The sequence below is a fragment of the Ammospiza caudacuta genome, chromosome Z (genome assembly GCF_027887145.1).
Source record: "Ammospiza caudacuta isolate bAmmCau1 chromosome Z, bAmmCau1.pri, whole genome shotgun sequence".
NCBI lineage: Eukaryota > Metazoa > Chordata > Aves > Passeriformes > Passerellidae > Ammospiza > Ammospiza caudacuta.
This window is the reverse complement of record NC_080632.1, coordinates 23,887,517-23,914,722: the sequence shown is the minus strand read 5'-3', so window position 1 is coordinate 23,914,722 and position 27,206 is coordinate 23,887,517. Positions and strand designations below refer to the sequence as shown.

The following is a 27,206-nucleotide window of genomic DNA, read 5'->3' as shown; positions in this document are numbered from 1 at the left end:
ACCCGGCGGCGTCGGGGGGACGGGGCGGGGCCGCGAGGCCGGCGGCGAGCGGCGGCTGAGGTACCGCGGGGGCGCGGGCGGGGCCACAGCGCACCGGGCTGGGCTGTCCGCCCCTCACAGCCGGCCAGGGGGCACTGGGGAGGGTCCGGGAGACGCGGGTCCCTCCGTTGCGTGCCCGCCGAGGCACCTCGTACGCCGCCGGGCCCTCGGGTAGGAGGGGTGTGCAGTGCTTCCCCGGGCTCCGTGTGTATGTGTGTCTGTGTGTATGTGTACGTGTGTGTGTATGTGCGCGTGTGTGTGTGTGTGTATGTGCGCGTGTGTGTGTGCGTGTATGTGTGTCTGTGTGTGTGTATGTGTGCGTGTTTGTGTGTGTTTGTGTGTGTCTGTGTGTGTGTCTGTGTGTGTGTCTGTGTGTGTGTGTCTTGGCGCAGAGGAGCTGCTCAGGAGAGTGTCCGGCGGGGCTGGCAGTGTGGGTTTGTGAGGATGGTGTACCACAGGCGTTATCCACGTTGGTGTGGAATGTGGCTTGGCTTCTGGGTGGAGTGACCCCTAAAAGGTTTTTCTCTCTTTTTGGAGTAGAAAAATGACCTTTCACCCGCAGACTTCCTTCTGTTTGTGACTGGAGCAGCCCCTACAAAGTTTTCCTCCTTTTGGAGTGGGAAATGACCCTGCACTCACAGACATGTCATAGTCTTAGTATCTAGTGTGGCTTGGCTTGTGTATGGAGCAGCCTTGACGACGTTCTCCTCTGTTTTTGGACAAGACAACGACTTGTTAGCTTCTTTTCAACGAAGCTCTGCTGTAGTAAATTTAATGAACAGGCAACCTACCAGTATCGGAAGGGGGTCTGCAGGGAAGTCAGAGACAGACGCTTTGTTAGGAACTGTAGTGACAAGGAGTAATAGGTTTAAACTTAAAGAAGGGAAATTTAGGCTAGGTAGCAGGAAGGAGTTTTTTACTGTCAGGGGTGTTGAGGTGCTGAAACAAGTTGTCCAAGGTGGTTGTGGATGCCCCACCCCTGGCACTGTTCAAAACCAGTTTGGATAAGACTTGAGCAACCTAGTCTAGTGAGAGGTGTCCCTGTCTGTGGCATCGGGATGTTGGGTCTGGATGATCTTTAAGGTTCTTTCCAATCTCTTAACATTCTACAATTCTATGACTTACTTGCTTAGAACTAGTAGCAAGTGGTGACTAGGAAGAAGGATGATTAGATATTGAAATGGGCTGCCCGTGGAGGTGGTGGAGTCACCATCCCAGTGGGTGTTCAAGGAAAGACTGGACATGACACTTGGTGTCATGGTGTGGTTAACAGGGAGGTGTTCAGTCTTAGGTTGGACTTGATGATCTCAGTGGTTTTTCCAGCCTAGTTGGTTCTGTGTGATTCTTCAGGTGATTTAATTAAGTTTTTATCTCAAAAACAAGGAGTCTGTCTGTGGCCAGGGTGCCCCTACATCCTTGCCGTGCCCCAGCCAGAGGAACTCTCCATCATGCTGCAAATGGGTCACCTGAGGAGTTCAAGCAACTCTCTCTCTCACACAGTAGTGTGTTGGATTTTGGACTATTTGAAGTTTGCAGTGAGAGTGTGTGGCATCGTGATAAGTTCTGCAGTTCCCTATCAGTTAACAACGAGCCTGGCATGCGATGACATGGGCGAGCAGGCACAAAGCTCTGATAACAGTGGAGGGCCGTATAAACAGGAAGGGTCACAGATGCGAAACTGCCAATGTTTTCCCTCTTTTCTCACATTTTTCCATTTAATGAATTAGTAACATGGAGAAAAACTAAATGCTACCTTTATGTGAGCTTCTTTTGAACTGTAGAGTATTGTAGGAGCTATGAAAAGTTTCAAGTTTTCCCCAGAAAGTACTTTCTTACTGATCTCATTGTATAATCTGCTCTATAAGTTATAAACAAAATCTGTCTTCATTTAAAGGTAACTTGCAGTTTCAGGATGAATTTAAAGTTTTAGAGAACTGCACAACTACCAACTTTCCATTCCAAGTTTTAATGTGTGCTTTAAGCAACATGTTTGGTACTTTTGACAGCTTTCACAGGTACATTGCACGGTTTAAGCTTTTCTATCATATCTTCCTCTGTGCTTCATTTCCCACTCTGCTTTGCCCATTGCCACGAGGTGTAGCTTGTATTTTGTTGACGCAAACAAATACTATATTACTTTTTTGCCTTGCTGTCTGTTTTAGATATGAGGTTGTGTATGGAGGTAGCGCTTTCTACAACAAGGAATCACTGGGCACCTTTCCTAAGAGAGATCTGAAGCCTCCTCATGCTTAGCTGAAGTACTACCATATTCCACTAAACATTATTATAAAGAAGTGACAGTATTTTCTTTTTCTTCCTGCCTGACCAGGAAAGTCAGGTATCCAAGCTGAAGGCATACGCAGGCTCTTTCTCATGCTCCTATCTGCATATGAATTCAGTTCCACCCTCTGGTTTGTTCAGAACTCTGTACCTTTCAGTATGGTTTTGCCTTACAAAGTGGTGGAAAATTTTGTTAGGAATTGTTTTACACAAGTCATACATTGCCCAGGCAGATATTCAGAATAGTAATGCTAAACAGGGCATTGCATGTCTTCTTGCTTCAAGTCATTCATGTGGTTTTGGACTCAGGAGAAAAAATATTTGAGATATTTTGTTTTCCTAGTAGAATGGTATATTAATTTTGGATTATTTTCCCTCACAGCCTTGCACCTGTTGTTTGCAGCTGCATTACTTTTAATTTGCAAAACATGATTCCATCAGCAAAAGTAGAATATCTACTTTCTTTTTTCTTCTTTTGGTTTTTTTTCTCTTTAGGAAAAAATGTGCCTCAGAGACTGCTGACCTCATACCCTGCAGAAACCTGCTTTATCAGGCAAGTGTCTCAGTTGGTCAGTTTGTAACATATACTCAACAAAATCATTGTTTGCCTATTGAAATTGCCCTCTCCCCTCTCTTAGCAAGACTGTTAAGACCTTTACCATTCTCTTTTGCAAAGGGTATGCATACACTTGAATGCAGTCAGCACAGTCCTGAAAGCAAAGGTGGTTCATGGTAAGCATGTAACTGAATATTATACAGCTGAGTTTGGCTGTATTTCTTGTACCAGCTGAACTTATTTGTAAACCCAAAGTTGATGCAAACTCATAATAATGATGCATTAGCAGAACTGCATGAAATTCTAATAGGATAATCTCAAGTCAGTTTTGACAGCCTTGTCACAGAATATATATCTCATCAATTTATATGTTGCTATATTATAGACTTTTTTTAATTTCCATTAGTAAATGTGCCCTTTGGATTTTCTCCCATTGATTTTTACAGTGTAGGGGGATACTTAGTACTAGAGATTGTTGTTGGTGTTTTATTCAAGTATGACTGTGCTCACAAAAATGAAAGGCTAATAAATCCTGTTTCCTCAAGAAACACTTTTTCTAAGTATGCCATCAATCATTTCCATTATTTCTGTTCTATAAAGTTATATTTGTCTACACCACTTCTTCAAAGCCTGACTTTAGTACACCAAGGAATGTGGATAAAATCTATCACCTCAGGATTTAGGCTAGTAAACTCAGAGAGTCTTCAACACTTCCACTGTTCATGATGTGTAGTTCATGCCTGGTGTTGTTAATTGTTTCTGAATGCAGTCTGGGCATATCTTTGGACTCTTAAAGACAGAATGCACAAATAACTGTAGGATTCAGTTCACTGAGTCAAGTCCATTCCCAAAGTCCCATTGTCAATGACAGAGGGGGACCATGACCTGGTACTGCACTGGAGCAGGAAGTAATTAGATAGTTTCTGATGAGACAGGTCTCAATTTTTGCCCTACATTTAAGAGTTTGTCTTTATTTTGGGAATTTTTGCCTGCTTTTCTCTTAAATAAAATGTGCTAAATTTGTCCCTATAGGTATTTCAACATAAGTTAATATGTGTTCAGGGGGTAGATTACAGAATAAGCATGCTCTATTTTAATATGCTCAAATTCTTAAAAGTTGGTTTATATTGTCTGAAACAGGACAATCTTATTAGAAACTTTTTTATAAAATGAAACCAATTTTTTGTTTGTTTATCTTACATAGAAGAAAATTTTGAGGAGTTAAAGCCTTTTTGTTCTTAAGAAAGTGTGACTTGTGGTGTTTGACTAGTTGGAGATGAATTAACTTATCCTGGAAAACACACAACCTCTACAAATTAAGCAGCTTTTTCAAAGGGTGGGAGGGATGCTTTTGCTAATAAAAGGCAACTGACAAAAGGAATTACAGGTTCTGGCTTGCACGCTGGCCCACCATCACTTTATAATTAACTTATAATTTTTTGAAGAACTGATGGTGGCTGTACTACATCTAGAGAAAAACACTCAAAATAAAACTGAAATAAATGAAAATCCAAAACTCTATTTTTCTTATCCAGTTCACTCCCAGCCCATCCCGTAAAGGACACATTGTTATCCAAATTACCTTTCAGATGTTGAGCAAATTGTACCATGCTCACAAAGTCAATACAGTAAGGTTAATAACTTGTATCTCACATCAGTATTGCTTGTGTGTTACCTCATTTTTTACTTCTCAGACATCAAGAGAGCCTCGTATTTCTTGTTCACTGTGCTGGCACATTCCTTTGGTAGTGGGTCCTAAAAATCTCTGTGGTTTTAAGAGTATATTATCATATGGCGCTTCCCTGATAAACTCAGAAAAGTTCAAATACTTCAGAAAACTATGGGAAAAGTTCTGACTTTGGATAGATGACAGCTGTTTAACATATCATGGTAAAGACTGGATTGTTTTTATGAGTCATGGCATAGGGTATTGTTGTAGCGGTGCTTTATGTTGAACATTGAAAGTCCTAATAATACTTTTCTGATCTGAAAAATTAAGAAATAATACATCCACACTAGTATATGTCTTAATTCCCTCACACTTCAATGTGTTCTGTATGAATTTCCAAGAATAAAAGCCATTGTACTTGCAGTATTGCTCATTATAGTTCTCTTTTTTTTTTGCTTAAATCTGCATGCATTGTTCATACATAACCACAGAGGGAAAAATGTAACTTTAAAAAGGTCTGTAGACTCTTGAAATGTAAAAAAAAATAAATTAGTGTTACCTTCTCTCAGTGATCACTCTGAGAAAAACTTGCAATAAACAAGATGATTTTCTGTACAGATGATTAATTACTGACAGATTTACAAATCAAACTGTATGATTTTACAAACAGTAAATTGCATTCCTTTCTATTGCAAAACCTTTTGTGGAGAATTTACTCTGAGGTTGTTTATACTCTCTAGCCATCAAGAACTCTCTTGGAAATGAACAGGATCCCAGGCTGGGATGCAATGTCAGGCTGTAACTTAGCTAGCCCAAATCGAATGGAGGAGTAAATCCTTGTCTTTTTCCCCCTTTTCTGTGTTGTTTTACTTGAAGCAAGTGCCAGTAGTCTGAAGATTAAATAAACCTGGAATTTAAGATTTGGGCTTTGGTGGTGTTGCTTTTGAAGTAGGAAAAAGGCCCAGCATTTTTGTCAGTTTTTAAGTTTGTGATTGATATTTTTAAAATTCTGAAGTTAGTTGTATGAATTCCAGTTTTGATGTGAGTATTATTAGATGTTGCATGGTTTTCATCCTCTCATAGGCTGGAGTTATGCTTGCATTTAAGAAAGCCATCTCAAAAGTGGAAAAGTCTTAAGTATAACCAGAAATCATTTATCCGAATTTAATATATTTTCAATTACTGCCTTTTTTCCACTGAAGTAATCTTATACAGTTGGTACTTTTCTCAGACCTAGTGTAGACAGGAATTAATTTATTGTATTAAAAAATAGAAACAGAGCAATGAAAATAATTCAAACCTTCTTTGCAGTTTTAGAAAGAAACAAGGTAACCTACAGAAAAGAAAGAAAGAAAACTTTTAAAATAATTTAATGTCTGAAAAGCCTGTGATTTAGAACCCAGATCTGAAAATAATTATCTGAGGAAAAGGTTGATGAAATGCTGTCATTTTTTCATAACTGGAAAAATGTAATGAATCAATGGATGGAATTTAGTATGAGCCATACTAACTCACTCTTGAATTGCATCAAATTATTAACAGTGACTATTTTAGGAGTGGTTAGATATATGTAATAAAATCTGGTTCAGGAAGGTTTCTCTGACACACACTTGGTCTTTATCAAGGCTGGCTGTCTCCAAAGACTGAGTCTTCATTACATTATTTAAATGTCCTATAGCTTGCTTCTTAGTTGCACCAGCTGAAAGAGCAACAATTGCTGAACACACACACTGTGAGGCGAGATTTCTTCCAAGCTGTTTTTACTTATCATACATTCAAACCACTGCAGATCACTCTTTGGCTGTTGTAGTTGCACTTGAAGAAACATGAACTCCAAGCCTCCAGTTCTGGGTGGTTTTTTTGAAAGCATTCAAGATAGCCTTGAACTCACAAAATTCCTTCCTCCTTCAGACATTTTTTCTATTAGCGTATGTTAACATTTTCTTTGTACACATTGCATTTTTAACATGCTATCTTAGAGGTAGGAGGAGGAGGAGATTTGTACTGTCTGTACTGAGGCATGAATTCAGAGAAAGTATGTATTGGTTCTTTTGAAGGGATAGCCTCTGTTTTGCAGTACCTAGTCTACACAAGTCTTGTCAGCTCTCCTGTGCAATGATCTTATTGAGAGAAAGTGTTGGAAGTAATAAGAAAAATATACAGAGCACTTGTCAGCTGTCCAGAAACAGCAAGTAAATTAAAATATGAACAACATGGGCATTAAGCATTGATAGTTTGTCTTCTCTAGAATTCAGTGATAGAAGCAGCTGGGAATGAGACTGAGGCAGATTCCATTCCTCCTCTATATAGTCTTTGCAGTATTGATACATAAGTAAAGACAAAGTGTCTCAGGGTGTTTATGCAGAGAGAAAGACTGTGCAATAATATTTCTTATACACCATGCTTGTGTCAAAAAGGTTATTGGGAAAGTCATATATGTTTCAAAATGAAGGGCTGAAGTAGATATAAGTAACTGGCATTATGTGCAAGAAGGAAGACAAAGTGAGGATCTGTGTACTTCGTTTTCATGTTCTGATGCTAACTTTGGCACCTTAGTTTGGTATTTCAAGAAAGATGAGTGAGCAGAAATTAAGGCAAGCAGATGCAGTGAATGCTATTGATGGCAGGCAGATAAGAATTTGGAGTGTTGTTGCAAGGAACATACAGAAAAGGAAGAGCTGGAGTAGATGTCTTGAAGGCTTGAGGGAAACTGATTTAAATTGGTTTGATATTGATAATCTTGGTGTTGTTTTCAAAGTGCAGCAAGCATGCAGTGACAGAGGAAGTTCAGGTGTTAATATAAGAAGCGCTTGCCTTCCAAAGGTACAGTTAAATTGTCTGTATGTCTCTGACACAATAGGCATTTCTGAAAAGAAACCCAAACCCAAAACCCTGGGTAATACTTAATGGGATGTAGTTGTCATTGGCATGTTGGTGTATTCTAACAGAACTGATGTGGAGCAAGGGAGAAATTAAACCAGTTCCTTGGCATTTATGTCTGATTTTGTTCTGAGTGGTCAACCCGGAAAAAAACAGTGGGACAGAGTAAAAAATTAGCCAACTGATAATGATACTTAAGGAGGAAAAACATAGAAATATAGCATGCACAGTTGTCTCAGAATGATGCAGTGTAAGAAAGAGAAGCTTCTTCAGGACAGGATATGCAAAGAACTTAAGTATATAGGCAGGTAATGTTGGGTTAGGGAGGCATCACAGCACACCTGCCAATCCAGATCCTCAGCACCAGGGAACTACTGATCAGAAAAATTTCACATCTTAACCTCGTGGCTTTAGCTATAGGAATGTAATTCTGCAACTAGCTGTGCAGAGAAATGCTCTAACTCCTTGTGTAGGCCTATGTTCCTATGTAAGATCTTTCCACAAAGATCTGGTCTTTCATTTGTTAGTATATATGAAATGTGTGTAAACACTGACCTACTTTAAACATGCCTTTCTATGAGTCACTGGTGTTCCACCTTTGAAAGAAGTTACTCTTTCCAAATACTGTGACACAGTTGCTTGTTGAAAGCTGTAATTAGCAAAAACTTGACTATACTTACAGAAATAGTAGTCTCAGTTCAGGCTGGCACACTTAGGATAACTTAGTTTATTGTTTTGCTTCATATATGCTTCATTATTCCATTTTAGCTTTCACAGGGAAAGCCCAGAAATACAACAATTAATGAAATCTCCCCTTGTTCTCCGCAAGTTTGCTCTGGTCTTATGGTACTTACTTACACCACTTACACTTCTTAACAATACTCTTAGAATGTATCAACTTCTCCTGTATTCCTGCTACAGAAGGCCGCTGCCACCAATGTAAGGAAGCTTGAAAAAAGCTCCACTGCTTATACTAGAAAAAATGTGGAGGGTGAGAGTAACTGTCTTAGGGAAAAATTATGCTTTTTTATTAGCAATAGACTGACATGCTGAAATTTTGTCAGGGTAGTCATTACAGGTATCCACTAAAATCCTGATGACTTGTACTCCATTTCAGTTTTGCAATTAATTCAGGGCCAGAGGGTGTTTGGTAATATTTTCTAGACAGTAAGGTTTAAATTAAAAATTACACAGGAGCTGTGGAGTGTAGTGAAACATTGATGAAAGCTTGCAAGCTGGACTAGGAAACAGAAAAAGATACCAGTCTTGATGCCTTCAGGAACCAGTGGGATTTTATGACAGCTTCATGGGAAATACTTCAATTGTGCATGGACAGAGCTTCAGTGTAACTTCTCATGTCATTTGACGGAGTTAGTTTCCCTGTTCTGATTTCGTAAAATTCAGAGCCATAGTTCATTTCACTTCCTGATTGCAACAGCAATGATTCAGCAGTGGGTTGGAAACTATTTTATTTCACGTCTCCAGCTGTAGGTTAGTGCTGTGGGTTAATAAATGTTAACCTTAGTCACTGATGGCTACAAATGTGAAACAAATGTAAAACAAGTGAGTCTAACTAAGGATAATACTATTTTTCTTTCAAGTTTTCCCCATGTTTCCAGCTAAAGGTTGGTAATGCACAGAAAACGGAAATGAAGTTTAAAATGTATTGGGTGATTCCTGTGTATCGAAATGAGCATTTAACATTAAAACCAAGATGTCCTTGTTTCTTCATTCATGTAAGTGGTGAAAATTAAGTTTCTGTGTTGGCTTAGCCTACCAGGAGTGATGAGGTGTGTAATAGCTAAAATTCTTGGTAATGCAGTCTTTTAAATTTTTTTTCACTAGACAGTCCTTAGAATATGGCCAGCTCAGTAATGACCTATTCCTATGCAATTTATCTTATAAAGATTTCAAGGTAAACTATCTGACTATTTTTTTAATGTTTAAATCATAACACATAACACATTTAAGATTTGTTTGCTACTGCATGAGACCTCTACAGCAAACTCAGTGTTTGTTAAAAATGGATACATTCCTTCTTTTTGTACCACTCTTTTCTCCCAAGGAGATTTTGGAGGAACTTAAGAATAAAAAGAGGATGTATCAGCGTTGGAAGAAGGGTCAAGTCTCTAAGGAAGTATTCAAGAAGGCTGCTAGAGCATGCAGAAAAAAAATTAGGGAGGCCAAAGCTCAGTTTGAACTTAGAATGGCAACTTCTGTAAAGGATAATAAAAAATGTTTTTACAAATACATTAATGGTAGAAGGAAAGGTAAGACCAGCCTTTGTTCTTTATTGGACAAAGGAGGGAACTTAGTATCTGAAGATGAGGAAAAGGCAGAAGTGCTTAATGCCTATTTTGCCTCAGTTTTTAGTGGGAAGATGACTTGCGCTTAAGACACCTGCCCACCTGGGCTGGTTGATGGTTTTAGGGAGCAGAATGGTCCCCCATTATCCAAGAGGAGGCAGTCATAGAACTACTGAAATGCTTGGATATTCATAAATCTATGGGACCAGACGGGATCCACCCCAGGGTAATGACAGAGCTGGCAAACGAGCTTGCAAAGCCACTCTCTATCATTTACCAACAGTCATGGCTCACTGGTGAGGTTCCGGATGACTGGAAGCTGGCCAATGTGATACCCATTCACAAAAACGGTGCAAAGGAAGATCCTGGTAATTATAGACCAGTCAGCCTGACCTCAGTACCTGGCAAAATAATGGAACAGTTTATATTAAGTGCCATCACGCAAAATATACAAGATGGCCAGGGTATCAGACCCAGTCAGCATGGATTTAGGAGGGGTAGGTCATGTTTGACCAACCTGGTCACCTTTTATGACCAGGTAACCCACCTAGTGGATGCAGGGAAGGCTGTAGATGTTGTTTACTTGGATTTCAGCAAGGCCTTTGACACTGTCTCCCACAGCATACTCCTAGACAAACTCGCAGGCCTTGGCTGGGACAGGAGCACTCTTTGCTGGGTTCAGAACTGGCTGGATGGCCGGGCCCAGAGAGTGCTGGTGAATGGTGCTGCATTCAGCTGGCGACCAGTCACCAGTGGTGTCCCTCAGGGGTCTGTGCTGGGGCCAGTTCTGTTTAATATTTTTATTGATGACATGGATGAGGGTTTAGAGTCCTTTATTAGCAAATTTGCAGATGACACTAAGCTGGGAGTGTGTGTTGATCTGTTAGAGGGACAGAGGGCTTTGCAGAGGGACTTGGAACGGTTGGATGGATGGGCAGAATCTAATGGGATGAAGTTCAATAAGTCCAAGTGCCGAGTCCTGCACTTTGGCCACAATAACCCCCTGCAACGATATAAGCTAGGAACGGTGTGGCTGGACAGTGCTCAGGTGGAAAGGGACCTGGGGGTGCTGGTCCACAGCCAGCAGGACATGAGCCAGCAGTGTGCCCTGGGGGCCAAGAAGGCCAATGGCATCCTGGCCTGTGTCAGGAACGGTGTGGCCAGCAGGAGCAGGGAGGTCATTCTGCCCCTGTACTCAGCCCTGGTGAGGCCTCACCTGGAGTATTGCATCCAGTTCTGGGCCCCTCACTTTAGGAGGGACGTTGAGATGCTTGAGAGTGTCCAAAGGAGAGCAACGAGGCTGGTGAGGGGCTGGGAACACAAGCCGTATGAAGAACGACTGAGGGAGCTGGGGTTGTTCAGCCTGGACAAAAGGAGACTCAGAGGTGACCTTATCACCCTCTTGAACTTCCTGAAGGGTGGCTGTGGTGAGCTGCGGGTCGGTCTCTTTCTCTGGGCAACAACAGACAGAACAAGAGGACACAGTCTCAAGCTGTGCCAAGGGAGATACAGGGTAGAATTAAGGAGGAAGTATTTTACAGAAAGAGTGGTTAAATACTGGAATCATCTACCCAGGGAGGTGGTGGAGTCACCATCCCTCGAAGAGTTTAAAAAAAGACTGGATGTGGTACTTGGTGCCATGATCTAGTTGAGGTGTTAGAACATGGGTTGGACTCAATGATCTTGAAGGTCTCTTCCAACCTAGAATTTTTGTGATTCTGTGATACTGTTTGTAACTGTGTTTAAAATATCTGTGCACATAACAAGACATGACACATACATTTTAATATATGTATATTTATCTTTTTTTTTTTGCATTTTAGAGCTGTGATGGCCAGTCACCAAGCAGAAGTTCAGAGTTTGAAGCTAGATAATGATTCAGTTATAGAAGGAGTAAGTGACCAGGTACTGGTGGCAGTTGTGCTCAGTTTCACTTTCATTGCTGCTCTGGTATATACGCTTTTAAGGTGAGAATGTGTTGAGAGGAATTATTCATTTTTTATAAAAATCCTAACTTTCTTCACAATTGTGTGCATTGGTACATAAAAACTGTGATTTTGTGACAGTAAGGAAGTGGTTGTTTGATTGCTTACTATATTTAACTAATTGGTTGGTACAGCTAAAATCAAAAGTGGAGTTTAACTCTTCCATATCTTCAGATATTTAAACTTAGTAGTGTTCATCGTTCATTAAGACTGAAAATGGTTAAATTCACAGTCTGTATGGCAGCTCTGTTGTATTTGGTTAAAAAGTACAGATTTGTCAACGACTCCAAGATTAAAATTGGATATATTCCTCCAATGTATGTTCTAGCTGAAGTCTCCTTCCAAGAAAGCAAACAAACAACAGCCCAAATCCAAATAAATTGACTGATTTTTTTTTCAAATTAGTATGCTGTACAACAGTGGACTGCAATGTGCATTCTATACAGGAAAATGTTAAGTTCAGAATTCAGTAACTTTAATGATGAAGTCATCAAAGCTTATTTTTATTTCGGAGTTTTTCTTTGCATCCGAACAAACATCTTAGCCTATGTGTTTTGGGAAAATAAGCTTCAGATTAGCTTTATTTTATTTTATTTTATTTTATTTTATTTTATTTTATTTTATTTTATTTTATTCTATTCTATTTTATTCTATTTTATTCTATTTTATTCTATTTTATTTTATTTTATTTTCTTATTGATGTGTGTAAACCTCTGAACAGAGAACAGTTTTCAAAACCAAGGGAACTCAGTTTTAGTGACACAGTGGCATCATGGAACTTGAAGAAGATATGTCCATGTGAGAAATATTGCTAAGGTAGGGTTACTTGAGAGCAAGCTACTAAATAAGCTATAAGTAGAAAAACTTGGTTGGACTGCAAGGCAGTGCTGCTGTTAAGGACCAGGAGATCACAAAAGAATCTTAAGAAAGGCATTCACTTCACTTTGCCTTTTTTTTTCCCGTTGCTGTTTCAGTTACTCAGATTGCTTTAATAGTGCCTCTTTTTTATCTGCTCTGTTATGATTTCTCTATCCTTTATATTGACATTTTTGGCATTTGTGACTTTTAGTTTAAAAGTTAACACTTTATTTTTGAACTCTAGAAAGGCAAGTAAGAAATATTAAACAAAAAGTGAGTGGAACAAGGGTCAGCAGTTGTCAGAGTGGACAAGAGTAGCAGGAGTTCAGTCAGAATTAAGTTCAGGAGATGATGCGTCAATTATGAGGAGTTACTTAGGGAGGAAGATAACGCTACTTATCGACTGCCTCTGCAGAGTAACGAGGTAGGTAAAAAGTTGACTGTGAATCCTGTTACATGCCTTGATGGTTTATTTTCTGAAGAGGCAAACAAACTGAAAACACAAAGCTTCCAGACTTTGGAGGTCTGCATTGTATGATTTGTGGCCAGTGACAGGACTTGAGGAAACGCATGAAGCTGAGTCAGAGGAGATTTAGGTTATGATACCAGAAAAAAGTTTTTCACCCAGAAGGTTGAGCAGGCTCACCAGGGAAGTCACAGTACCAGCCTGATAGAGTTGAAGATGTGTTTGGGCAACACATCTTCGTGTTTTATATATATATATATATAGAGAGAGAGAGAGAGAGAGATAGATATAGATATAGATATATAGATATATAGATACGTATACTATATATATATATATATATATATATATATATATATATATGATATATATTATATACATATGTATACTCTCGTGCATATGTGTCTTGAGCAGTCCACGTAGGACCAGGAGTTTAACTCAGTGATCCTGATGGGCCCCTTCCAACTCAGCATATTCTGTGACTGTGATTCTATGACTGACAACTGAAAGACTTATCTTTTCCCTCTTAGCTCCCTGCTCTGCCTTCTGGTACCTTTTGAAATTGTGTCTATTCAGGAGCACTCTTCATCTATCTCCTTTGCATTGTTGCCCTCAAAATCTGCATAGTATGATAGAAAATCTGTACAGTACAAAAATTATAATACTTTTAATTTATTTAGCAGAGAGGGGGAAGTGAGGCAGAAAAAGAGTATTTTCTTTTTCTTCTCTAGTTACCTTAGACAGTACAGTGGTCTTTGTGTTGCTTATATGGTGTTCATTACCCCAGTTTTTTTCTTGCCTTTCATGCTTCTGTATCAACAGAACTGAAATACTTAAGTTGGAACAGGTCATGGGTAAGTATACAGGAAGGAAAGCTTACAAGGTGATGAGTAGCTGCAGGAGCTGAATCAAAAGGGAAATGAGCAGCAAGGAGTATGTGTTGCAGTAGATTTTAGGGGGCAGAAGCAGAATATGGAAAGAACTGTTAAAGGATATAATTGTTGTACTTGTTTCCAGGTGAAAGAATTCAATGAAGCATCGCATCAAGGCTTCATTCATGCTTCTTGTGGAGAAACTTAAAAGCCATAATTAACATTTGTAACAAGTTGCAGATGTGTAGTTCAGGCACTATATGATACTTTTTTGATGCCTGTATGCTTTTGAGTTATAAATTTTGATAAAATGAAGCCAGATTTTTTCCATCATCTTTTAAACTGGTGAGTAGGTTGTCACATTACAAATGAGATTGTGAAAATTCAGTGTATTCAGCAAATTAAAGGAATCCTGATCCTTTAATTCCCTACAAGGGATTTGATCTAGATGACTTAACTGTTCCATGTTTATGGGCCTACAAGTTTAGATTTTTTCATCTAATTTTTCTATCCATCATATGGTTTGATTATAGGAGCAAGTCACTATTTTCAGCAGAAGTGAGATCTTAGTCCTTAGAATTTAACAGTGTCCATCACTGCACAGTGATGTGCCAGTCCCCTTAAGTACTGTCCCTCTATTTCCTTGTGTGAGACTGCACACTGAATGAGTCTTCTTCCTTCCAATCATAGTTTGGCTGGGCCTTCTGTGGTACATAATACGAATCTTTCCACATCATGGGACCTTTTCCCTCAAGTTTTGGCATGCTAGCTGTCAGAAATAGGGAAATAAAAGGCCTTTGCATCTAACTTTATTTCTTTCTGGCTTGTGTTTTATAATGCCTCTAATGACATGGCACCATATTGGTTTTCATTTATTCCAGTTATCTTCTTACACTAATTGCATAACAGAAGTTATAAATTTGATATGCCTTGAGCTCTGCCTGTCCCTTCTTGAACATTGCATGGTTTTCAGCTACATCACTGTCTTATGCATAAGTGACTGTACATGGTGTACCCCTACAGCTCTGCAAATGCTCTCATGATTTTGGCATAGTATGTTATACCAGGGTAAGGTCATGTAAATGAACACTTGCAGTAGCAAATTTGCTTCTGCTAATTTAGTTGTTTTTGGAGAAATCAGAATAAACTGTCTTACAATTTATGCCTTGCGCTTGTGTGTGAATCAAATTGGACTTCAATATATATCAGACATTCTGGCAAGCTGAAGATGTGAAATACATTTATTTTGTAGCATCTAAACAGAAAAATACTTCTATACATATAATATGTATGGCAGACAACATCCACAAAATCTGATTCATGGAGACCAAGGGTGCATAAGAAGGGTTTTCATACAGGCTTTCTATCATATAACTTTCATATGTCACCCATATTAGTATTAAATAAATTTTCTTTTTACAGATAGTCATGTAAATATTAGCATGAAAAATATGGGACTTGTCTATTTTTCTTTGAAAAAAGAATGAGGCAGACAAAATGTTAAACATTTTAGCAATAACACAATAAACATTTGAGCAATAATGCAATATTATGATTGCCCACATTAACTGAAGGAAAATATTGCAGAAGCTTCTAGAGCCATTGAGGAAATTATATAATATAACTGCAACCAGAAAATGTCCTCAAAGTTCAACCAGTCCAGCCCTCATCTCTGACAGGTGGTCAGCTTACCTCAATATCCCTGGAAGCATTGCAACCTGTTTTTTGATTTAACTTTTAGTCAGGGATGAATCAAAGTAGCCTGAGGTAATCTTGTCTGATTTTGTACATTATGTATTTAGAAATGTGTTTCTACAAGCCTTAGGTAACTGTGGGAAATAATTGCTCATATTTTTAGAATGAAAGACTTTTTCTGTCCCCTTTTTACTCCAAGAACAGTCTTCTATATAAACTGACATTTCTTAAGTCTTTCTCTAATGTATAAAAAATGTGGGCAGTAGTTCTTATTATCTTCTAACTTTCTCCAACTTCTCTATGCATTTCTATGCATTTAGCCCAAAATGGTGAACAGAATCCAGCTGAGACCTCAAGAGTGCTCAGCAGAATTTGTCATCATTCAAATCCATATGAATTAATAAAGCATAGAAATTCATATGCTATTGACTCATATTTATTGTAGCTCAACACCTCTGATTGCTGTCAGCACATTTTTAATTTCAAATCTGTCCCATTATGCTTTTGAATTTCAAATTTGTAATATATCCATCCTTCCTTCTTCAGTGTGACCCTTCCCAATGATTCCTCTTGGCATATCTAACCTGCAGTTTGCCTGCCTGTAGAATCTTCTTTTTTTAAAAAAGAGTGATTTTAAAAGAGTGGTTTCTTTTTATATCCAGTCTGCTGATAGTTACATAAATTCAATATTCTAAATGTAAGTTTGTCTACCCCTTCTTATGCAAATGTCATGTAGCAGATAAAATTGAAGTAATTAGGAGGTTCCAACTCTGTGACTTAGGCAGTGAGTGAAAAACTAGTAATCTATTGAGTAATTTGTTGAGTAGACCAACAAGTAAGAAACTAGCAATGGAGACAAAAACATGTTTTTAATTTAAAAGCTTTCAAGCTACTTAATTTTTTTCGGTTCAAAGCTTAATTTTTTTCTCAGATTAAAATCTAATTTTAACATGATTAGTGATTGGTTGTGGAGTCTTTGAAAAATCCTGCTGCTGTACAGCTTTAAGTATCCAAGGTAACTTTAGGATCCAGAATAAATTCCTGTTTCCTTTATTATTTGTGTACTTCCTTTAAAATCCTTTCTAGCAGGAAATAATGTTTTTTTGCCCTTTGTTCAGGTTTCATATTTGTTTCAGTGGGTTATTTTTCAATGTGGGATCACAGGGCTTTTTATTGCTTGTATTTCCTTTCACAGAAATGAACATCAGAACATACACCCAGAAAATCAAGAGCTAGTGCGAGCTCTTCGTCAGCAGCTTCAGACTGATCAGGTGCTGTACCAAGCATCATTCAGCTCTCTGATGTGGGATGCTGCAGTCTTCTCTGACGTTCTGGAAGAAGATGATCTTGAAAGTTATGGGAGCTTACTTACTGTACAGAGGCATCCTTAAAATCCATCAAGTAATGGGATAATGTACCCTTTTTTAATGGATGCATCAAGGAATTAAAACTAAATTTTGGCTGGTTCTTTTTTCAAATAAGCTTTTGCCACAAGGTGGAGTATGTTAGATTATGCTGTGTACTTCCTGGAATGTTCCTGGGAACTTTAGGGTAAAGGAAAGGAAATCTGGAGTACAGTTTGCTGAGAGAGGACAGGGGTAGATGTTTAGACTGATAAGCAGTGTGTAGCAGAACAATGGCACAGCAACAGGAGCCAGGCACAGACTGACAGAGAGGAACTTTTTAGCAAAGCCTTTAGTCACAGGACAGAGAGTAGTGGTTTTAAACTGAAAGAAGCTAGGGGGATGCAAGGAAGAAATTCTTTTCTGTGAAGCACTGGGGACAGGCTGCCCAGAGAAGTTATGAATGCCTCATCCCTGTAAATGTTCAAGGCGGGGTTGGATGGGGCTCTGAGCAGCCTGGTCTAGTGGAAGTTGTCCCTACTTATGGCAGGACAGTTGGAACTTAGTGATCTTTAAAGGCCCTTCCAGCTCTGACCATTCAATGATTCTGTGACGGCATCCAGTTGAACAGGTAGAGTCTATGCTATACTTTTGGAGAATATTGAAAAGTCTTGTATCATGATATGTCTTGAAATAATGACAGTGCATATTTATATGGAAGACAAATATGGCAAAATGGGGAGAAAAATGGTTTCATGACAGTGACATACGCAAGTTGATATCTGTATTTGGGCTTGGAAACACTAAGTGCTGCAACTGGTAAGCAACGCAGTTTGGTTACCTGGCTCTGGACAGAACTACTTAGGATAATGAAGCAACAATATAGATCCAAGTTTGTTATTCCTGCTCTAGCATGTCTAACCTGACTCATTGTGAAGGACCAAGGAGGTTCCTCCTTTGTGGTCTTTAACTGGTTTGAAGCACACACTTATTTAACAGATGAAGGGAAAATAATGGTCCTGTCACAAGAACGAGCTTATTGAATCAATGCATTTAACTATGTTTAATTTTTACATTTAAATATATTTCTCATTTCACATAGTTCTGTGTTTGACTTATAGTGAACGAACACCAATTTATTATTTTTTAGAACTCAGTAGACTTATATAACGTAGTATCTCCAACACTTTGTGTTTTCCTGCTGTTCCAGCAGGATGCTTCTGCTGGCGATCGGCATCGCTTCTATACAGATATGTCGTGTCCAGTCTGTTTGCAACAGGCTACGTTTCCTATAGAAACAAACTGTGGACATCTCTTCTGTGGTAAGCAAAAGCTCCTAGCACCAAAGTTAAAAACAGAACAGAAGTAAAAACTTTTGGCACTAGCTCAGGCATCCTAAATAAAAACTTTGTTTCCTTCTAACTGTTTGTCATTGCATCTGCAAAATAAATAATTTTTATAAATAGTTGAGAAAATACATTTAGGAATAAACAATTACTTTAAGAGTGTGCAGCATTGTTTTCTATGCTATCAGGAATGAAACTGTTTACTTTTAAAATGTCGAAAAGTATAATTTGTTTCCAGTTTAGTAAAAAACTCAAGATGTTGAAGAACATTTGGGAATGTACCATTTTTTTAAAAACTGTTTTAGAAATAATAAAATATTGTTTATTTCACAAAATATTTTTTCTTGGAAGTTCTGCAGAATTATAAGTAAGTGCAAAATTGATTAAAGTGTTTGGTTTTGTGGTTTGTTGAGGCTATATTTATATACTGACACCCTGTGTAGCATTTTGCTTCTTCTCCTTCAGGTTCCCAGTAGAATTCTTCCATCTGTTTTTTTTTGAAGTATATAGCATATACCATGCCCAGTTGTTTAAATGAAAAACAAGCAAGTTTGGAAAACAGATAAAATACTTACATTTTTATATTTGTCTTCATCTGTTGAAACTGATGACGATAAAGCCAAGTTTTTAGGATAAATTTTACATCTCTTGACATTTTTGTGACTTCTACATTTTAAACTGGCAAAAATTTTTATTATTTGCTTCTTCACTTAATGAATAAAAATTTGTTGTGTTTCCCAGAAATAATGCCTTAAAATTACTGATTCATGTGAAACCTGTTCAGAAGTTTTCTCATTAATAGCATTGAATTTGAAGACTTTAGTTCTTGGTATCTTCAGTGAATGCTGTACACAAAATCACATCAGAAACTGTAGATTTAACCTAACTGCTTATATACACTTTTTGTTGTTTCCTTTGCCATTAAATATATTACTTCAGGTGATGCATTTTTCATCTGAGGAGTTTAAATGTGTGTGTACCTTACCTTCACTAGGTTCCTGCATTATTGCCTACTGGAGGTATGGCTCATGGCTGGGTGCCATCCGCTGTCCGATCTGCAGACAGACGGTAATATTTTAAATCATCATCGACCTGTCAGTTTTGTCTAGGATAGCCTGCCAAAAGGCACTTCCATGTGAGCTGCAATAGTGAGGCTGGCAGATAAAGTCTGAGAAACCAAAAAAGTCCAGAGGGATATGTGAGACGGGAATGGTGGACATTCAGTTTTTCTGAACTTCTTGCTTTGACAGATGGCTCCAAAAATTCAGATTGTTCTGCAATCGCTGATAACTCAGCTATTTTTCTGTAAAGACTATATGAAAACAGAAAATTGTGAGATTTAAACTATGATCCTTTCATGCTTTCTGTTGAAGATGTTATTAACTTCTTTTACCAGAATTTGCATCTGAAAGGCTTGGCTGCACACTACTGGTTCCTGAGAAATATGCTCTCTCTTCCCTCTGTCCCTACCAAAAGACCTATCCATGTCAATTTCTTATTTTGGTCTTATTTTTAACTTGTATGTATTATTAATTTATTCTTTGTAGAGCAAGCACTAACTTACTTCCTACGCAACTTACTTACATTGTCAGTTTGAAATATGTTCCTGCAACTCATTAAGGCTTAGGATCTCTGAGTCTCATACTGTATGTTTTAACAAAAGTACATCTTTGTTTTAACAGTGCACAAACTACAGAGCTAGTAACTTCTAATGAATTATGTAACTCATGCCCTTGTCCCTCCATTGTATCCTACTTTGATTGTGTGTATCAGCAGGACAAATGACTGTAAGAAGACAGTTGAAGGAAAAAAAAATAGATATGACTGGAAGGAGAATGAATAGGTGTAGAGTGTAGCCAGTGTATAAAAAGACACAAATAATAGGTGGGGAAGGTGTGGAAAAGGGGAAAATAAGTTATTTTCTTTATTGTCTTTCCTTATATCTATTTTCATTTATGTTTTTCTGAGTAACAGGTATATTAGGTGGCACTGTTTGCATGGTTATGTATTCGTTCTAACCCTGAATTATAAATGGTGAAGGGAAAGATGTATACATGAACATGAGGCATACAACAGGACCAGAAGTTGAATGTAGATCTTTGTGGCAGGACCAGAAGTTGAATGTAGGTCTTCTCATGCTCTCGTTTCTGAATGTGACTGCCACACAGATTTATATTTAGTCGCCAGTTAGTTACAGAGGAAGCTTCTGAAGACTATAATAATTTAAAGCACTATGCCTTCCCTGTTTCCCCTGAAAATCTGCATTTTTACCTGTACATTGCTTCCAAAGAGAAGTCTCAGCAACGTCTATGTAGAAAGATAACATATATGTGAGTAAGGTCATACTCACATATGTCTTATTTCTCTATGTTTGCATGAAAGTTAACCCAAGAACAGAGCAAAGTTCTCTGTCCATACAAAATAGTTTAAGGTTAATATCTTTTTCTTAATTCATCTTGGTATGAAGATCCATATGCGAAACCATGAGTTTTACTACATGATTGTTGTTATGCAAAGCAATCCTAAAAATAGGAAAAGAAAGGCCTCATTGATTGCTTTATTCTATTTCCAATTTAGAAAAGAAAATTAGATTAATTTGGTAAATTAGCTTTGTTCTCCAAATCATTTGTCCCACTTATGAAACATAAAGCATTTAGGTGTTTAGGAAGCCTCTCTTAAAAGGAAGGTTATTCTGTGCTTTTTTTTAACAATCTCTTTAAAAATTAATATTCTGTAAGGAGCTGTAAGGAATTAATTAGTTAAAATCTAATAGCAGTACCCATGCTAGTAATTTTCAGGTTATTCTCCTATTAACTATTCAACAAAACCAAAAATTTTTTTGTTTGTATAGTTAACTAAAGATGACTGTTTTACATTTGCATGTGTAACATAATCTCCCTGCTGTGCCTAGGTAACACTATTCTTACCACTCTTCGGTGAAGATCAGCAGGGTGCAGCCCAAGTGTTTCAAGATGTTAATGATTACAATCGAAGATTTTCAGGACAGCCCAGATCGGTAAGTTTTAGGTAAATTTAGGAAGTCAATGGTGTCAGGAGAGTTTGAGAGCAATTTTTTTATTTTTCCCCCCCTTCTTTTTTTTCCTTTCCCTGGGATATGGATTTTCTCTTCCTGATGCTTAGGGCCTAGGCAACTTTTCTTTAGGAAATTCATATTGAAATGGTTAGGCCAAACCCAAAATTATATATTTGTCATTTATGAAAATGTAGGGAAACTTACTTTTTTCTTGTAAGTGAGAATCTAATAAGTCTTGAGTTTTCTCAAGTATTCATGTGTTAAGTTGGTTTTTAGATATGAGTCATTATTTTGAAAGTATCGATAATTAGTCAGTAAAAATACTTAATTAAATAAATGACATGCAAGGAAGAATATTCACTTCATTGGTCTTTTTACACTGATTAAAGAAGAATATGAAGTTCTACTCTGTGCCTTTCTCCTCAGACAGCTGTATGTTGTCTTGATTTTTTTTCCCTAGTCTATATTACAGTATTTTTTCTCCTTTCTGAGTGTAGGAAAAAATAATTTTTCTTCTGTAAATAGCTAAGAGGGGTGCTCAAAGTTCTACAAATGTTAGAAAGTCGCCTTGTGAGCCAATCTCCTGTGTGCGTGTCCTGTGTCGCAAGGTGAAATGCACACACACGCATACTAGTAACCTCCCCGCTTATCTTCATTTGTAATGGGATTTGGATATAGTAAAAAGACATTAAAAGAAAAATGTACATTACAAAGAGACAGTAGAGGGAGGAGTATTTTTCTAAACCACAAAGTGTATGGGTTTTGTCCAGAAGAGGTTGAAACTGCCTTTCAGGCTCCATTAGACCTCTCTGCGAGCTGTGTCTAGTCCCCAGTAACCTGTCTGAGGTCATGCCAGAAATGTGCACTAAAGCCCTAATTGGACTAGATAAATTGTCTTTGATTTATACAATGTTACCACATACAAAATTTCTTTCTCAAAAACTTTTTCAGCTGTGGCACTAAGTCAGTCTATTTGGAGTTTAACAGCTCTGTGTAGAAATTGTGTACCATAGAAGGGAGCCAGTATAAAAGAAGTTTTAAAGTTCACCCCTCCCTGCTCATCACAACAAAAACCTGAATATTTTCTTTTGAGCAGTCTCTTGCTAAGCTGGCAGAATCATAGCAAAATGGAAAGGAGGCAGGAATGGATTTATTTAAAGGTTCTTTAGTTTACTTTGAAGCTTCATCCATCCTTTGGAAACTTGTGTGAATCACTGGTTATACACTAGGAGAGGGGGTATTGTGTTTCTGAAAAACTGTAACCTATTCTACTTTGCCTATTAGGTTTTTTCTCACAATCCTGGTTTGTCTTGCATTCTGATCAATATTTTACTCCAGTTAAGCTGTTTGCTGTTTCTTACTTTCCCAATCATTTGTTTTCCTCTATTATTTTCCTTTATAATAGATGCCAGTATATTTTCTCGTAATGTATATTAAGTGTATGCTTTTCATTGTAGAATAACACAGTTTAACTGTTTCTTGAAAACATATATATTCTAATGCCTTTCTACCTGGTAAAACTAAACTCAATAACTCTTCCCGGATTTTGTTTTAATTCCTATAAACTAACAGAATCGAAGATGTAATGTAGTAGTAGAAACTTCAGTTTAGCATGGATGAGTTGCTAAAGCAAAATACTAACTTTTAAATTCTTTCTTTATAGATTATGGAAAGAATTATGGATCTCCCCACTTTATTGCGACATGCTTTCAGGGAGATGTTTTCTGTAGGGGGCCTCTTCTGGATGTTTCGCATCAGGATATTCCTCTGCTTGATTGGAGCCTTGCTGTACCTGGCTTCACCTCTGGATTTTCTTCCTGAAGCTCTGTTTGGAATTCTGGGGTTCTTGGATGATTTCTTTGTCATTTTTCTGCTGCTGATATATATCTCTATCATGTACAGAGAAGTGGTAACACAGCGTCTAAATAGATGAAATGGACAAAAGTGACCTAAAAGCCAAGTCAGTTGTGGAATGTTTTAAAAAGAAAACTATAAAGTAAGTATGATATAGCAATGTGCCTGTGTATGATTTCAGTAGTAACAATTTCTTAGCTGGTTATGTTATACAAATATAAAGGGTTAGTATATGGTGATGCTTAACTGGAATCTTTAATTTGTGCATTACATATGCTTCATAAGGATGAGGTTAGTTTTATAATGTTGTAATAAACCACCTTCATCTACTTCCACCTGATTAACAACTGAGTGTAATGAAAGCAGGAAACACTTTATTTGGTGTGTTGTGGTTTGTGAAAAAGGAGTTCTAGCAAAGTACTTCAAACAATAAGCCCTTTGCATAATCTAGATGTGTAAGAAAATTCAGAAATTCTTCACAGTACAGTTATCATGGTTAAATTGTTTGATGTCTCCCTGTTGTGGACTAGAGTTTTTTGAAATAAAAATTGCTTTTTTTTGTCTCTGTGGAAGAAGAAACCCAAGGACCGCATTACAATTATCACCTTGCAGTTTGCTGTTGTCCACATGCTTCAGAAAATAAGGATAATACCTTGATATTGCTTGAACTGCACTATGTACAGTTGCATGCAATTTGTACCATTTTATTTTTATATTTGGGAATATATACACAATATCTGCTCTATACTGAGAAACCAGTATTAGGCACGTCACACTCATTAGTGCTCTATTTTTTTAAGCGAGAGCATGGTTTTTCTCTTCAGACTTTTTCATTTGGCAAGTATATATCTTAGAACCAGAGGTTTTGGGCTGCTTTGGGTCAATGCAATATGGCTGAAATGCAACTTTACATTTCTATATATGCATTAAAACATTCTGCCAATTGGAGAGGACACTCAAATTCCAAATAGCGGTTGAAAAAAAGAAGTCAGAACTGGATGTTTACAGTACATGTACTTGTATGTGTACAGTGTAGATATTTACCCACATGTACATTCTGCAATATATGTGTACTAAACAACATAGATATTGGGGTGATTTTCAGTTGGAGTTTTCTTGTTTGATTGGTTGTTTGATTTGGACGTTGATAGACGAGGTTCTGAATTACTTTGAAAAATAGTCTCTGATAAAGGACCATAAAAAATTCTTGAAAGTGTTTTCAAGAATACCAGGGTATTAATTATCCTTAAAGCTAGTTGTTTTTTATGTTGAATTTGAGCATAGGCTACCATAGCTGTACAAGTAATTTGAAAATGCTTTCATTTTGAACAATGATTGTGACTATAAAGGTCCAGGATATGACAGATCATTGTACTTTTTAGCTAGAGGACTGGTAATTGCAATTTAACTTCCTGAGTACTTGAAAGACAGGGAATTAATAGGTGATTCTTTGTGTGTTTACATATATAGGTGAGACTTAAAACGAAAGGGACCTTTTCACTGCTTCTGTGTTTTCCCCTTGCAGGTGTCTTTCTACAGCTTCTAGAACTTAAGCATGTGCAGGAAGATGATAGAGCTGAGACCTCAGGTGTCAGTCATTGAGAGTGCAGATTGTCCTTCAGTGTCAGTGTTCTAAATGACATTAATTTAAAACTAAATTCACCTATTCTTCATTTGAAAATTTCATTTTGGAAATCCGAGGACATTTTACAAATGAACTGGAAAGCTAAACTTTTCTTTGTTGCTGTTTGTTAGAGATGGGCAAGAAGAGAAAAGGGAAGTAAAGTAAGATTTGGAAGAAAAGAGTGAGAGAGAAAATTACATTTTTGGAAGCAATGCTAGCTGACTTTTCTTGAGCATCTTGGTTGAGCTTTTCACCTTGTGTTGGCATTGCTAATGTATGGTGATGTTTTAGTGGCTACCTCAGTTAAAGCTCTTTAAGGTGTTATTGAGTAAGGATGAGAAATTCATAAGCTGTTAGGTGCATTTACAAAGCAAGACAGTAGTTTAGGATATTACGTAAGACAAGATTTCACAGTTTTACTGTAAGTGTTGTTTTTGGTTTTGGGGTTTTCTTTCTCAAGAAATCTAGCTGAAAACAAACCCCAAAATTCTTTTTGATTGAGTAAATTTAACACCCTTTTTTCTCCTGAAGTTTAAGTTGTAGGTTTGCTTAGAGAAGAGTGTGAACTGCTCTTGTAGAGTAATTAGAGTTTCTTCATGGAGTTTGTTGATCTACTACTTCATCCATACTTTTACCCTATGATTATAATTTTCCCATGACTCTCTAAATCCAGAGTGGATATAGATGCACATGAAGCTGCTTACTGATTGGTTGTCTTTGAATTTCCCAATTCCATGCACTACTGTGAAGTTCATGTGGAAATTTCCTATCCCATCTGAGGGGATCCTGTGTATCTGAAATCATACACAAACCACATCTGAAAGACTATATGAAGTTTCCCCATGTTCTTTTTCTTCAGTACATTTCTGATAGCCAGAAGGGTTTCACTCAGAGGCTTCTGCTTGCTTTTGAGTATTGAGTAACATTGTAACCTTAAATTCAGCACATTAAATGCTTGACAGAATTATAACTGTTCTTTTCAGCGATATGTGTGCTTGCCTGTGGCTCTTCTTTTTTGGTCCTGCAAGCCAATGGTAAATAGTATTATGACTTGTTCAGGCCTTTTTGTGTAATGCAAAGATGCATCTGCCCTGCAATGTCTGGCCGCTAATCCTTTCCACAAATCTGAAATAGCTATAAGTTAGCTGTCTTGGGTGCTTAGCTTGAGCTTAACCTAAGCTCAAGCTAAGCACCCAAGACAGCTAACTTATAGCTATTTCAGATAGCTATAACTCCCAAGAAGCTGGAGATTAAAATATGAGCATGTAGTATTCCTGAACTGTGTGCTGCTTAGTTGTTCTGGCAGCAGTGTGAAAGGTAAGGGTTAGGGCTGAACACTGGTTTCAGAATGTGAAGGAAATATGTGATGCTGTGTGCAGAGTGACTGCAAACATTGCTGTGGTTTTGTCTCCTGTGGTGGGGCAGGCATGTCACTAAGGGAGGAAAATTTTAAAAAGGAAAACTATAGCATGAAGATGTATGGGGATAAAACACAGTTCTTAAAAGACCACATGGGCACCAAAAGCTATGTGAAATATTTGATTGTTCTAGCAATATTAACAGAGAGGAAAACAAAAATTATACTTAATAGCTCTTACAAAATAACTTGTAGCATCTTGAGGCCTAGTGATCATCTCTGTATAGAGCGATCCATTTCTGTGCTATTTGTGTGCCACACCATTGATGTCTGTGAGGATCAGGCACAGCAGTGTGGTTTGGGGATACAATTTTGCCGTAAGTTTCATAGAACTGTAGCAGTATGTTACACTAGATTTTTAAGACAAAAGAATTTAAAACTACTTATTGTTACTTTTAATGATAATAAATTACTGTTAAAGAGATTCTCTTGAATTATTTTATTTTATTGACTATCTGGATGCAATATTGTTTTATTTCCCCTTTTTCCACTTCCATGCATTAAAGTTGTAAGTGTGGTGTCCCACCCTTGAGGGGAAGGGAGTACTCAAGATTTGTAGGTGCCCATGGTCAAAAGGAATGACAAAAGTCAGAGGGTCCACAAAAACTTAAAAAGTTCTGTTAGTAAATTACATACTTGGCATGGAAATTGGTATAAGTTAGGACCTTATCTCCTCTATGAACACATGGCAGTGGGTTTTGAACAGAGGGGTAAGGTGAAAGGGGAGAGAGAAAGAGAGAAATTAATTAAAGCGGGAGAAAGAGAAGAAAGGAGAGAGGGAAAGAGAGATCATCAGTCCTAGCTCCAGCATTGATCCATCTGGGGTGTCCTGGGGATGTCCACACATGTGGGCTTGGTTGGAATACCTTTTACAAATAAATGTCCCCACCTTGGAGATAAGTTTCTCACTTTCTATGCAAATTAGCAACCCTGTGCAGTCCACTCCTCTAGACTTTTCTGGAAATGGGTTGGGGATGGCTTT

The 27,206-nt window shown here is 37.7% G+C and overlaps 1 protein-coding gene across 15 annotated transcripts; it reads left to right on the top strand.

The window, feature by feature from the left end:
* The first annotated feature begins 20 nt into the window (after positions 1-20).
* Positions 21-26,581, top strand: RNF170 (ring finger protein 170). Of its 15 annotated transcripts, XR_009275943.1 has the most exons (9): positions 97-210; positions 2,815-2,872; positions 11,554-11,697; positions 16,802-16,877; positions 18,160-18,271; positions 19,290-19,363; positions 21,207-21,311; positions 22,993-23,325; positions 24,709-26,581. XR_009275943.1 is itself a non-coding variant. In XM_058823986.1 (8 exons), exons 3-8 carry the CDS (start codon positions 11,561-11,563, stop codon positions 23,260-23,262), a joined length of 774 nt encoding a protein of 257 aa, XP_058679969.1. In that variant the 5' UTR covers positions 21-60; positions 2,815-2,872; positions 11,554-11,560; the 3' UTR covers positions 23,263-26,581. The 15 variants fall into 15 exon arrangements, 14 of the variants coding, with proteins under 14 accessions (XP_058679969.1, XP_058679970.1, XP_058679974.1 ...); XM_058823986.1 differs by lacking the exon at positions 97-210 and adding an exon at positions 21-60 and having other exon boundaries at positions 22,993-26,581; XM_058823991.1 differs by having other exon boundaries at positions 18,163-18,271; positions 22,993-26,581.
* Positions 26,582-27,206: the final 625 nt, after the last annotated feature.

Bases quoted from the DNA above. Each gene is read 5' to 3' on its own strand.
- RNF170 (XM_058823986.1), top strand. From the start codon at position 11,561: ATGGCCAGTCACCAAGCAGAAGTTCAGAGTTTGAAGCTAGATAATGAT. The intron at 11,698-16,801 runs GTGAGAATGTGT...TTCCTTTCACAG, and splicing joins CTGGTATATACGCTTTTAAG to AAATGAACATCAGAACATAC. The intron at 19,364-21,206 runs GTAATATTTTAA...TGCTGTGCCTAG, and splicing joins GTCCGATCTGCAGACAGACG to GTAACACTATTCTTACCACT.